Source organism: Calonectris borealis, chromosome 5 (assembly GCF_964195595.1).
Source record: "Calonectris borealis chromosome 5, bCalBor7.hap1.2, whole genome shotgun sequence".
NCBI lineage: Eukaryota > Metazoa > Chordata > Aves > Procellariiformes > Procellariidae > Calonectris > Calonectris borealis.
In genome coordinates this window covers 40,382,369-40,397,465 of record NC_134316.1, presented here as the reverse complement: position 1 = coordinate 40,397,465, position 15,097 = coordinate 40,382,369, and the positions used below count along the sequence as shown (strand labels likewise).

The following is a 15,097-nucleotide window of genomic DNA, read 5'->3' as shown; positions in this document are numbered from 1 at the left end:
TCAAATACCTAAATTAAACACGATGAATTCAATACCAATTCAATAGATGCATAACAAGTCTAAACACAAGATTTCAAAAGCTGATTGATTCTTTAAACACTGATCTGAGGTAATTTTCAAACTTTTAAGACTTGTGAAGTATTTTGGGAAGAATATCTTTTCATGACAAAATAATTAGAAGTTGTTATCTAAAAGAAAAAGCCAAAACCCCAAGAAACTTTGGTGTGATGAAGTTGTGTTGCACCAATATTATACTTTCTATGTGCTGTCCTCTTACCTAAATCCCATAATGTTCATATGTATGAAAGCAGGCAGTTTTGCATTTGGCATATTTTATGATGTGGGATCTTTTTTCCAAGATTAGAGATATACAAAACCACCATGTTGCTAATTTTATTTCATTAAAATCACTGCTCTCTTAATTGAGCAGCAAGATATGTCTTTAGATTTCCTTTTTTTACATGAAGCAGGCTATTTAAAAGCAGGAATAATAAATGCAGGTGGTGCTATATTCTGTGCTGCTTAAATATATAGCCTATTAGGGTATGTAGGAACGAACCCAAAAAACTCGAAGGAGAAATCAATCTGGATTAAAAGAACAGGGAAATTGTTTAAATATACATTTTATATATACATCGTAAGAAGAAACTCATTATTTCGGTATTTTCAAATTTCATTTTTACATTCTATAATCATTTATTACATATACATACCTTCAGGTAAACACAGGATAAGTATACAAAACACACATATGTACAGCAAGACCAATTTGGACATTCTTGAAGGCAGTGAAGTTTTTGCCTATACCCAGCTTAGGATACGGACGCATAATCTAGAAGAGGCAGCAGTTACTGCTCTTACCGACGTCTGAGAGAGGTTGGACTCACACCCATGCTTCCAGTCATTTAAGTTTCACAAACTTTCCAAATCTGTCATATCATGCAACAAGAAAGAAATGTATACACAAATTATGCAGTTGAGATTTCCTGCTCTGGGAAATCTCAGGGACTGGCATACCGAGAGCACACTGGAGCCTCACCTCAGGAAGATTACCTTCAGGACATGGTGCCCCCTCGGCTAGGTACCTACTCCAGCCCATCCTTTTCTCCAACACCTTAGCAATTGAATGCTACAACATTTCTCCCCTATTTTAACAACATATACGAGTAAATCGCCAATCAGCTCTACCTGGTACATCGAACATCACTACAGAGATGCCCTGAATCTGGTCTCTCAGACGAATCTCTACGGAAGATGCACATGGAACTGCAGTGATTTTTAGTAATGTGACAGACATTACTTTGCTTATCAAGGCAAGGGAAAGTTTCCTTCATAATTACATTTTTCATGCTTTCCATCTAGCCTGGTAGAAAATATTTGGAAAGTCCTGAGTAAATATGATTCATGTGTACGACGACAGTATGGGAGGCAAAGTGCTATTTCTATAAGAATAGAACACAATAGTCAAATAATTGGAGTTTAATAAGTGGTTGTTTTTTTTTTTAAAAAAAAATCCAATAAAGAACACGCAAAGTTCTCGTATTAACTACTTCTTTCATTATTGCATTTAAAAGGTGTTTCCTTGTACCGAATTAAAGCTTCAGAACCAAAAAGACTGTATATGCAAGGTTTCTAGGACACATCTCTCTGCTGAACTTGCAAAACGCTCAAAGAATGCTGTAGTGAACATATGTGTATAATTAACATGAAAGATGGAAAAGGGTTGGGATGGGTGCTGGTGTGCTTTGAGGCCAATTCAAAACAAAAACCCCAGCGTGTCTGAAAATCCCTTCCTACTCAAGCAGTTATGGTCGTGATGGTCTAAGGACATATGGCAGCAATACCTTTTTTGTAGACCAAATGATGTAGTTGGAAAGGAGCAGACAAGATATTGGGAGCACAAACCGCTCTTCAGAATTCAAGGCAACTCATAAGTGCTGCTGGCATGAAAGAGCCAGGAAGTATGCAGTGTATAAAGAGGTTAAGTGCTTTTTCCAGCTGCAGAGCTCTGGACACACTTCTATTTAGTTTCCTTATAGCAAAATTTAACGGGTTTAGAGCAAATCTCCTAATGTCAATAGGACTTAAGCACAAACTTAAATAATGACCTGAACAGGCCTGATGGTCTCACAAATCAAAGCCTTCAGGGAGGTGTGCAGAAAAGAAGAGATAGTCTCTTCAGAAAACCTCAAACTGAGCTGCAAGGAGAAGGACAGGGAGGACAAATCTTCAGTGCTCTAGAGCAAGAAGCAGCACTTGTCCAAATACATGCTCAGAACAGCAGTCTCTGGACTGACACAGAGCAGTGTCCCCTAACAGGCACCTAAACAGGCAAAAGACAGTGCCTTGTGCTAAGCAGTTCCTGACAATGGTGTTTAATCTTACTAATAATATATATTTTAAAATAGAGAAAAAGATACTTCTACTTTATAAAAGACCCAAACCAGAATGAATTGCTCACAATGACCTGCCATGTGCTCAAGAAGACTTCAGAGGGAAGCTTTGCAGTGTGAACTATCAGCAGTTTTGCCCCTTTATCTTCTCTATAGGAAGTAATTTGGAATGTGGTAGACAGCTCTCCTGCTGCCAATTATTTTTTTCCCTACTTGGAGAATGCTTGATTTATTGCTCCTTTCAGTACTCTCTGAAAATGATACAGATTTAATTTCTTCCTCTGCAAGTTGCCCCTTACATTGACATTGGATCACTTCAGAGAGTTTGAAGATTTCTGGGAAGTTGGAAGAGAGCACTTTAAAACAGAATGACTGTGAATATATGAAAAAGACTGTGGATTACTTAGCACTTTTGTGTGAAGTCTTAGTTGCACTCAACACTACTTTGCTTCAACTATTAGCACAGACTGCAAAGTCCCAAGCCTATTACTTATTTTATTTTAGAATCTAAACCTGTGAAATGAAGCCATTTGCAACATGAAACCAGTGCCTTTAATGAAGATTTTTAAATACATAAAGGTCCCTTTGTATAGTAACCTGAGCAGTTGTAGACTAGGATCAGAGAGAGAGGTTAGGTCACAACGGGAGAAGGTGGAAGCAACGGATTCTTAAAACTGACTTTTTCAAGAAGCATGACAGTGATATTTGAAAACAAATGTTTTAATGTGTGTAAACAACAGCTGACAGGAGGCTGTGTAAGCACTCCTTTAGTTTAATATACAACAAATGGAACAGAAAACAAAAAACTTGCCTATAAAGAATATGAAAAAAGTCTGGTGCCTACCCTTCTGGCATAGATTTTTGTCTGTATGTGCCCCCACCAGAGCCAGTCTCACTTGAGGATGATAAGTTGCTTGGAGAATTACGGCACTGTTGCGATCTTGCTAAGGCAATGGATGAAACCGTGACGTAGACATCGGAACCGGGAGACAACCTGTTCAGAGCAAACAAACCAGTCAAATCAGCAATACTGAACAGCAATATCATAGTACAAAGCATGATGGACAACATCATGCAAATTGTCACATTAGCAAAGAACATGGCATCGTGGAGGCAGTAGAAATGAAGTCAGCTGAAAGATCAGACATTTTCCCCTTATTAATCTATTGGGAACCATAGAAAATCAGCTCTAAGAAGCTGAATGCAGGGGAGTAAATGAAGAGAGGCAAGTGTGGGAGGAAAATCCCGGCACACACTAGGAAAACAACCCAGTTTCTAAAGTCCTGATTTGTTTTTACAGATTGCTTGAAAGGAAAAATGAATAATGACATTCCTCACCCAAATATCAAACAGAACAAAATATTTCTAATTCTCAAAACAAACTCTTGCCCGGAATTTAAACTAACTGTAGTGAGCTGTCTATGCACTCTTCCAAGACTATCAAGCTTATCTCTATGCCACCAAACTTGTCCACATTAAATCACAAAGACTAAAAAATGTAATGTTATTCATAAATACCTTAAAATCCCCCCTAAAAACTTAACATTTCAATATAAAACTATCTCAACATACCAGAAATCTGTTTGAAAATACAGACCTGAGTCATATGAAGCCTTCTCCTGTTGGAATAACCATACAGCAAATAAATGGGCTAGAATTGCAACACATGCACCTGGGCAGAATGGCTGGAAGCAGCAGGCTTACACTGTTCAACTCGTATATCCTGTTTTGTAGTTGAAGGCTTTTTTAGATCATTTTCTGCTCTGTGCATTTTGTTTCCCAAACCCCAACCAAATTCACTGCTGCTAGCTAGTTTTTTGTTCTCCTTGGTGGTGACTGAAGCCATTCAGAACTTCTGCAGTGATTTAAGTGGAGTTTGAATTACGCCGTCCATGAACATCAAAATCCTACTATGAACGCAAACCTTTACTCATTTTAACTAGGAAAAATACTATAACTTACACAAATTAAATAGCACTTTAACTTTTAACATTTAAAAAACGCATACTGACTTCAGTGAAACACTCAGATAGTTGCTTCAGTACACAACTTGGGTCCAGAGATTTACAAGATCTTAGCCTAGCCAGTTAATCTATATCTGTAAAGGAGTGGCAGATTTTAATCAGCTCTCACCACAATACTGTAAGAACTTTCAAAGTTCGAACACTCTCCTGAAAATGAAAAAAGCATTGGATTGATTAATGTTACTTATGTATGTGTATACATCCAAAGAGAGCGTGTGTGTGTATATATGTATCAAATGTGCATTTGTCTGCCCCAGTACTTTGCAAAAAAGCAGTAAACTAAAAAAATCTTAAAATGGAAGGAGCAGTATGACTGGACCACACATCTTGATCATCTGGAATTTTGTAAACTGCATATGACTAATAGTAACTCTCTTTCCCAGACAAGAAAGGAATGATCCAACGCCTGACCATCACAAGTACCACACCAAATCCAGTCATTCCTTTCTAGTCTACCAAACTGAATTTAACTTATCTCACATTCATCAAGCAACGATTCTGAACTATTTGATTGCAAAGAACACAGTACAAGAGTTGGAAACTTGGTGAGCCAGGAGCCAAGCAGTTAATTTTCCCAGTGGCACTCTTATAAAGAGAAAAAAAAAAAAGTTCCACCAACAAAAATATGTGCTTTCAACAGCATTCACCCATCTATACAGGCACACACATTTAAACTCAGTTATGCTTGCAGAGCAATATACGGTTTAAAAGTATGACCTTTTTTCCCAATACTAAATTAGAATTTATGGCAAGGAAACCAATTACTTCTCGAATAATTTCTGTAAAATGATTTCCTGTTGGAAGATGCTTACATTTTCACTTCAGATTCAGCTATGTCTTGTCTTTACTTCCTATGCCTTACCAAAAAGTGACAGCACTGTTCAGAAGGAACGTCAAGATTTCAGAACTATGTCATGGAGTTATAACTCATTTACAAAGATGAAAGACCTTGAGGGCAAACAAAATTGTATTATAAATGTGGTCTGAACAACAGCAATGAACAGTCAGGTAGGGCATCCTATTATTTAAAGCAGCAATACATTTTGTTGGTACAGTTCACAATAGCACTAAAAAACATTAATAGTGAAAGACATTTCATTCTATGTGAAACATATAAATAAGGCAAGAGAACTTTAGAGTAAATTAGTTCAAATTGACTTTTTGAGCTGCTTTGAAATCTATTGATGAAAGACACTTCCCAAGACAAAAGGAGTATTGTGTTAGCAGTATGCCCCTACAGTTAAGATATTCTGTGCTTGTCTTTTATTTATAATTAAAAACCAAACTAAAACAAGCTATTATCTATTTCAAGAGACAGCTTTAAGAAGAAATTCCAAAATGGTTAAGTGCATAAGTCCCATAATTGAACTTAAAAATAGGCCAAGCGTCCATTGCATTAAACAGATGCAATGACATTGCAGTCAATTGACCTGGGATTATACCATGCATGATTTAGTTCTAACAGATCTAGTTCATCCTGAAAGGACTGGTTGAGTCTTGCCAAGTATGGGGAGAAAATCATCTTTTGTGAAGGCAGTGAGTGGGATGGGCGTACGTTTATTTTGTTTAGTATGACAACACAGACATCGAAAGCATCCATCTTGCTCTTAATAAATTAATTTCCATGTCATTAGCTGCAAGTTTGCCCACGTCTTCAGTATGTGTAGGTATGTAATATACACATCATAAGAAAAATGTCAGTCTAGCACGCTTTGTGCCTATGGCCTAAGGCAGTCTTTAGTTATAAGATCATACACAGGTGCCTTCTCCCTTAGACCTCTGCCCCATGCAGTTCTAATTTGTGCTACAACTTCTCCTGCAAGAGCTGCACAGCTCAGAAGCGAAGGAGGCGCAGACTGGCAGAAGAGAAAGGATGCCCTTTTAGTCAAGGCATTTTAGTGCTGACTTAGCAAACTGAATTCTTATCTTGTACTTGCTGCAGCACTCCAATATGACCACTGGCATATTTGTTAAAGAAAATTTTTCATTCATTATCACTAATTGCAAGTTTCTCAAAGGCCTTATTTGATTCCACGGCCCGATTTACATCTGAGCTGAAAGCTTACCAAAGCAGCTGAAGTCAACTGAAGCTGTAATTTGAATATATAAAATATTAACAATACTGGGCACACTTCCAAACATGAGATGCCCAAAATAAGACACAGCAAATGATTAGAACATAATTTCTCTCTCTACCTTTGTTCTTAATCTGAAGAGGGCCAAAGACATCTCTTCTCACACAAGAGTTTTGAAAATTAAGTTTAATTAATACCCGTGAAGCATTCAGAAACCATAGTAATGGGTGCCACTGTAAAGCTTAGAGGGGAATTAATAATTGCATCTTTACAGAAAGATTTGAACGCCATCCAGTAAATAAGGGATGGAGTAATGAAGAGGAAAATAAAATATTAAATAGCTCTTCTTTAATGAGCTGCATCCACTGTGTGAACTGAATGAGGCAGATGTCCGCTGTTAAAAGAAATTCTCTTAATTTAATCAAAGGAAGTATCAGAAAATACGGTTACACAAGAGTTCTGAACAAAATTGCCCAGCAAATTAATTCTGGCATGCTTACCTTCCATGTGTTTAATTTTTGCAATCCTAATAATACTGCAAGATGTGACAGTTCTCTGAAAACACTGACTCAATGCTCTCATGTTAAAAAGGAAACCAAACCATTCAAAAAGGAAAAAAGAACATCAGCAATTTTGGGGAAGGGGATAGCAAATGAAACAGAAAATGCAATTATGCTGTCATATTGAACCTTCTCACACTACACTGTATACCTTCTCGAATATTTTTCTTCAATTCGATCATTGCATTTCAGAAAACACATATTATAACAAGAAAAGATACAGAGGCAGGCAACGGGACAACCAGAGGTACAGAATAGCTTCCGTATGAAGAAACACTGAATAGGCTATATGGTTCCACAGATTATAGAGAATTTTATCATGTCTGCTTCAATCCGTCCAAACATGAATTATATTGGATCAAGCAAACAAAACGATTATTCATTATCCCTCATGATAAAAGAACAAGTAGGAGACCTGGAACTATCAAGAGACCAATCAGCAGGCACCTGGATGAAGAGATACCATGCACAGCTGTTAAACACAGCAGTACAGGTGCATCCAGCTCTAAGTGATCTTAAACAGCAGACAGCCAGGTCAGACCTGGTAAGGAGTCTTCCTTTATCCTTGCAAGCATTTCTTATGCTGTTCCCTGGTCCCTGCCGATGGCCACTGTCAAACAAGAGAGTAACTCTTGACATGACACAGCATGGCTCTTCTCAGATGCTTTTGGAACACAAGAGTTTGGCCATACCGCCAGGTGTACCACAAACCTTTGATTTTCCACTGCTACATCCAGCTCTAGGTCCTGGTGCCAGCAGGAAACGCGTAATATATCATCTAATGTTAGTACATGTTTTAATTTGAAGAATGTTATGAAAACTTTAAAATAACAAATCCTCAAACCCTGTGAGGTAGGCAACGTGTGCTACAATGCTCACTTGACAGGCAGCAAGATGAGCACAGACACCTGCTTGTTTATATTAGGAAAAATGTCACTGATGCACACTAAGCAGCAGCAGATTAGGGTTTTTATATAATATAGGAACAGTTTAAACTAGATTCTACCTGCAGGAATTAATCTATAAACTACTACTGGCACAGTTACTGTAACTGAATACACACAGGCATCGTTCAAAGAAGTATGAAGTCTTAGGGCAAGACTGCTCCAAAGTCCTCAATAAGACTTAAAACCAGTCTTAATGAATATTGTTCTAATACTTCCATACTGTGGAATTTTACAGCCAGTGCTTGATTGCAGTCATGCCGTAATTCAGTTTTCCATTTGGTTTAAAATATTGACTGTGCTCAGAAATTTTCTAGTTAGAGCCTTGAGCTTTCATCCAGTACAGTACTGAACTGCACACTCAAGTGCACAAGTCCAGCAGCATGCTTTGCTCACAGGTTTTTGCACTTTTCAAATGTTTGTTGAATTAAGTTTTAGATAAGACTGGTTCCAGTTTACGATAAGTTAATTAAGAAAAGATTATGATCTAACACTATCTAATCTCCTTTCCCTGCATGTTTTTTTCTTAACAAAGTCTGGAAACCAAGTGTACAAAAATAAAAATTGAAAATTGGGAAGGAAAAAAAAAAAAAAAATCAAGCTCTAAAATTACATTTTCTCTAATAACATTAGCTCTGGCATACTTCACATATATATGGCTTATTGTTGTTTTCCTTAATGTATCACTCTGATATTTATTCTGGGTTATAGGGCTATATAGTGTCCCGTGTGGACTAATTAATGTTGTGAAAGAAGCCATAACTTGGAATTTATTGCATTTATATTATTAGATTTTTCAGTCTTAATGTTGCGGTAACATTAGAGATTTATTTTAAGATTTATAAAGTTTGGGGTTATTTTTCCTGCCTACAAATATGCACATCAATCATGAATACATTCAAGGACCCAGGATACTATGAGGAACAGGGAGAATTTAAGTATAAGCTAGTGAGTTGGATACATGAAGACAATCCAATAAACGCAAATTTAAAGGACTCTGCTGGTTAGGCACAGGACTGGGCATTTGTCTTCCTTCTCAGAATCAAGCAAGCTACTCTCCCACCTACAGTAGCAGTCTCCATAGGGAGGCAAGATGTTTTTATGAGTGACATCCTCTTGTTCTCAGGACCAATAATGCAGCTTTTATTTATTTTTAACATAGTGTCCTGATTTCGGCTGGGATAGAGTTTTCTTCCTAGTAGTTGGTATAGTGCTATGTTTTGGATTTAGTATGAGAAGAATGTTGATAACACACTGATGTTTTAGTTGTTGCTCAGTAGTGCTTACACTCAAGGACTTTTCAGCTTCCCATGCTCTGCCAGGTGCACAAGAAGCTGGGAGGGGACATAGCCAGGACAGCTGACCCAAACTGACCAAAGAGATATTCCATACCGTATGACGTCATGCTCAGCATATAAAGCTGGAGGAAGAAGAAGGAAAAGGGGGGACATTCAGAGTGATGGCGTTTGACTTCCCAAGTACATGGTTAGGCGTGATGGATTCCTGCTTTCCTGGAGGTGGCTGAACACCTGCCTGCCGATGGGAAGGAGTGAATGAATTCCTTGTTTTGCTTTGCTTGAGTGCGCAGCTTTTGCTTTCCCTATTAAACTGTCTTTATCTCGGCCCATGAGTTTTCTCACTTTTACCCTTCTGATTCTCTCCCCCATCCCACTGGGGGGGAGTAAGCGAGCAGCTGAGTGGTGCTTAGTTGCCAGCTAGGGTTAAACCACGACACATAGTTAAATGACTGAAGTGAAAGTATCAACAAGGGTAAAAAATAAATTTATTTCACTCAGTATGCATATTTAGAGACTCTAGCTATATAAAGTGATCATCAGTCAAATATCACTAATAGGTAATTAAAAAAGACTTACACCTGTACCCTCTGTACTCTGAGAGCACTTTGTACCCAAAGAGGGAAACACTTGTCTGTTAAGCTGTTTTTGTTTAAACTAAATCCCTCAAATCTTCAGGTTTTTTTCTAAATACTTAATATAAGTCATGGATTTGTTGCTGATAGTTACTATTAAAATGAGTACCATGTCAGGTCTGATACGTCAGAAATATTATAATGCCTCCATTTCGTTCGTTGAAATCCCATCCGCTGGAGCTACAGCTAACGACTGTACCGACCTTCTGTGGTCCTGGGCGACTGCTATCAGCGCTAGTTCCAAAAATCATCTCAGATTCAGAGCTCAAAGATCCACATGGATCAATTTACTACGGGTTTCTCAGCTGCCACATCCCTTAAAACATAGATCACAAACTACAGGTCGCTGTTTCTTAGCGGCAGATGAGATGTGCCATCACTGTCACTGCACCCGGCTCAATAAACGAAGAATGTGCAGTCAAAAGGCGGGAGCACAGGGGGATAAATGCCAGCTCCAGTCTCAAAACAAGTAAGTATTGAGATCAGTCAAACATCAGCAAGTCTGAACTGCAGCTCAGCACTGCAGAAACACAAGTGATAGCTAGTGATATTTAGACCACAACCAAAGATTAAAATTGAGGTTACAGCTATAATTTAGTACTGAAATTACTTATTGATGGTGATCTTCATAGGTAAGTTTCCAGCCCCACTGACACTTCAGCAGTACCTTCTTTTCAGAAATGAAGCTCTAATGGTAGGAAGGAAATCTAGGATATCTGTACTGCTTTGCTAATAAGCCATAATGACAGGTGCTTTTTTCTAAAACCCCTTAAAATTGCTCTACAGAACATAGATACTCGAGAGAGAGAGAAACACTGAAGTAGCCATCTTGTATACGGTGGAGTCATGTTTATAATCATGTTCATTAGAGGGCCCTTTTTGGATCACAGGGACTACCAGTATAGATCCCAGTACCCATATTACCAGGTTACCCTTAGTCCTCCATTTCTCCAACCAATTGAGAGCCGAGCAAAGAACAAATCGTAGGGAGCAAAGCACAGCGGAGCACCATCGCTGCTACCGGCACCAGAAACACATACAGATTCCAGCACCTCCTGATAGGTGATCTTTATGCTACGGAAAGTGTGAAAGTTAGTGGTGAAAAATTAAATGAGACAGTAGTTAAGAGGGCTATGAAAATCTCATCTTTGTTGAATTTAGAGATTTTACACAGAATAGAAGAGGTATCTGAGCTTCCCCAAATCAAAGCTTTCTTTTATCATGCAGAGAAAAGACAGATGAGTCTTGGAGTGAACTTATTGATTTTTTTTTTCTTCCTGTATTCCTTTAAAATGACAAAAATGTATTTTTCTTCACTTTAACTGGAAACACGGTTAACCTTATGCAGCTGCTGTTATTTTTAAACTTGATCCAGCCAAGACTAACATGTTTAGCAGACCAGAAAGATAAGAGAGAAGACATTTTTCAGGCATCCAAAAAAATTCCCAGCCAAACTTAAAAGCTACTTTGATAATATACTTTTAAGGATTAAAAGATCCAATAGAACCCTTTTGGAATAATAATAATAAAAAAATACTTAAAAGAATGTCTAGAACAGAAAAACCCCAGCTACATGCCTTGAAAATGAAGGAAATGGAAAGTCAAAGTTTCACTTTTTGAAAACAAATACTGAGTATATGGAAATGTAATTTTCACTTTGCAAACATTTGTCAGGCCATAACTCCCGTCTAGAAGCATCCAGCGACTGGATAAATCTTGGATGCTTTAGGTGTGCAATGTTGCCCACATAGGATTTTAAGCACAAGAAAAACACAGTTTGTAATACCCCGTCTCTCAGTGCAGCCAAAGGCTCACTCTTATTGGCACGAGTCATGGAACAGTCAACTCGAGACTCTAGACAAAACCATGAAGAGATGGAAGCGTCTGAAAAAAACAGCAACTCAATTGAATCTGATCTTCTGCCACTGCCTTAAACTTTGCCGAGGTATTACTATGCCTTCCGTAATTACAGAGTGAGATTCTACAGCACTGGAGAGAGCAAAAAAAAAAAAAACCAACACCCCAACTCCTACTCCTTGAAATTCAGCATCTGCCTGTCTTCAGCTGTAACAGGCAGATATGGCCTGAAGCCATGCAATTTTTACGTTGGTCCAAATACACCCTTAGAGAGCCAAGTCCAGTGTCTCACTGGCTTCTGCAACCTTTTTCACAGACAATCTTATCAGGTTGCCTGTGAAATTATTAGTGCTTTCAGTGTTGCAAATTTTCTTTTGAAACTCACACTGATGGGAGCTTGAAGTATACATCTATTGAACTTACAGAAAACTATAACTGGGGGACACCCTCTAATCAGTTTGAATGCAGAAGTATGACAGTGTCTAATGAAAAAGAAAGTAAGAAAATGAAGTCCTTACCAACTAATATAATTTCTTAATAAGGTTTCTACACAGAAGTTTCAATTTCACCTTGGTAGTTTCTTGGTCTTGGCTGTACCATCTTTGAACATTTTTTTTTTTTTATTCCCAGTTCTTCAGGATATGAAAAATACTTTAAGTTAATTCATTAGAACTCTCTTTAAATTTTCTACAACAATACATCTTATTTCCACTGCTTTATATTTTTCAGCAACGTAAAATCAGAATCTGTCTACAGCTTTTTTTTTTTTAAGGAATTGTCCAAAATAAGAAATACAAGCTACAAGCTTATTTCCCTCAACAGTTCTCTTTGTAGATGGAGAAGATTAGTATAGATAATCAAAACAATGACAGTTCATTTGAATACTATCAAATACATCTTCTTCTGCGAAAGAATGAAAATACTGTGACAGGATGTCCCTGATAACTTTATCTTAATAATAATCGCTTTCTTGTTTAAAAAAAACCAAAACAACAAAAAGCCCCAAACCACTCTGGAGAAATGCAAACTTAAAACAATCTCTTCTCTAGCCTAAAAAGTTCAAAAACTCCCCAATCAGATAAATTTGCTTTCTGTGCTGGTCAGAATTCTCTTGCTAAACACCCTGTTAGATGTTATTTCTGCCTTGGGAGCTTTAGGCGGTTCCACCAAGCCTATAAACAAGCCAAAGTTTTTATTTACTTCTTTAAAATGCAGAAGTTCAGGAACAGTTAGATCTAAAACTTCGATTGTAACTAATTTAAAACTTAAATAACAATACAGCAGTTTTAGAATACCATCCAACACAGGGAAATATAGCCTAACAATCCATAACACTTCATTTTGTGGTTCATCATGCCAGGAAAGGTATTTCCTTTTGGCTAATGTTTCGCTCGTATTCATGTTGCCTTTTGACTAATTAAAACCAAGATTAAAAGCAGTCTTCAGATACTTAGATAAATCTATTGTGCTTTTTTCCAGACAAGATTCTGAGCAATAATGAAAAGCCATTTGTGAAGAAGACACGTACCTCCGGCTCTCCAACGGGCGCCCATCACTAGAGATGCTTCGGGGGATGTTGGCTGCTCGTTCTGGGGGTGGCATTTTCCCTTCTCCTTTCCCAGAGCCAATCCTAGATGTTACTGGACTTTGTATTTGGGATGGTACCTGAGCCACATGAGGTCCCTGTCCTTTGCTTGCATTTCGCTGCCATTTGTTATTATTTCTGAAGGGAAATTTGAATTCATACGACATTCCTTCATTCACTTTGTACTCCATCACTGGCATACGGTAGTTTTCTGAAGAACTCCTGGAAATGAAGACATGTAACATGCTGCTATAAAAAAATTAACACAAATATTTCCTGTTCACAGGGATAGAAATCTGAAGACAGAAGCTGAATCAATTCTATGAAACAGTAAATGTAAGGTTTTACTTTTTAGAAACATATATTTAACAAATTTTGATACTCTTCATCTGATTACTGGGTTATAAAAGCTAAAAAATCTGTTAAATGGGTATCTCCCCTTCCTTTATTTAAGAAAGTAAAATAAAGACAAGTAAGACCTGAAATGTTTGTTCTTTTTGAGATAAATCTTTCTGATGCACAGACATCCATGAAAAGAAAAGATTCCCATGAAATAATGCATTACACTTCATTTTCAAACACCTTTGGTGTACCTCAGTTGATAAATTTGCACATTATGAAAACAAAACACTTGCTAAAAATTGTAGATGCTAAGCCCAAAAGATGCCCTTTTGCTTCCTGAGGATGTACGGGAACAGGACAGCATAAAAACTGGAGTAAAACAGCGCATAAGCTAATGCAGTACACAAGATGCAGGGCAAACTTCTGCATACAATTAAAATGAGAGATTTGGAAAGTAGATGTGACCTTCAGCTTCGGTGTGGATAATTTTGGTATTTCTCTCGACAAATGTATATACCTCTATTTAAGTGAATTTTTTTATCGTGATTACTTTGTTTATTTACACACATCATTATCTAATGAGAAAGAAAAATAAACAATCAGTGCAAAATTTTCTACTTCTAGCCCTTCCTCTAAGTGATTATACCCTTAGTGCTGAGAAATATCAATATCTCTTCCCAGCTAAAATACAAAACAAAACAGATGACTTGTTATCTGGCTATGCTGACATTAGCGAGTTGTGCAGTCTAGCAGGAGCAGACAAAGTGAAACAGTCGGCGTTGTCCACAATGTACATATTTTGTGGTTTTACTCTGCCTACCCTCTAGTCTTGACCTGCAAATTAAATTAGCAGTTGGAAGGCACAAGGTGTGCTTCTGAAGCACATGTAGTTCAGCTTCACCTGAAAGGAAACGTATGTGTGCGCCCAGGCCGCTCTGTGATGTGAACCACTCCATGGTAGATAGGGATGATCAGGAGATTTGTTTTCAAAGTCCACTCACAACCTAAATAAAATCTTGATACCCTTGTTTTTTCTTTTCATGTTTTATGTCTCTGCTATTCTTTCCCTAGTGATTATATCCTTTAGTAGTTCAGGTTTCTCTTTTTTTTGGAGGCATAGTTAGTTTAAGGAGCAAGAATACAAAACTTCCTCTTGCTGCTGTGTCCTTAACTTCAAGGTCAGCAATCAGTCCGCTAAATGAGTTCAGTGGCAATGTTTTAATGACCACCTTTTAGTAAAGAAATAATCGTAACAAGGCCTGCCTCTGTGTAGGGCATTAGATTGTGAATCAGGGTATTTGGATATATTTTCGTATCTGCTATTGACCTTGTACATGTGCCTGTTGGCAAGCATCTTATCTAACTGCTCCCCTGCTCTTCCTCCAAC

The 15,097-nt window shown here is 37.7% G+C and overlaps 1 protein-coding gene across 2 annotated transcripts in view; it reads right to left on the bottom strand.

Moving 5' to 3' along the window:
* Positions 1–15,097, bottom strand: part of SIPA1L1 (signal induced proliferation associated 1 like 1) — a 78,583-nt gene that overhangs the window by 27,402 nt on the left and 36,084 nt on the right. For both annotated transcript variants that reach the window (XM_075151968.1, XM_075151969.1), the window contains exons 9-10: positions 13,312–13,590; positions 3,238–3,387 (exon numbers count right to left, since the gene is read on the bottom strand). In XM_075151968.1, coding sequence (XP_075008069.1) covers positions 3,238–3,387; positions 13,312–13,590 — 429 coding nt within the window. The remainder of the gene's footprint in view (positions 1–3,237; positions 3,388–13,311; positions 13,591–15,097) is intronic.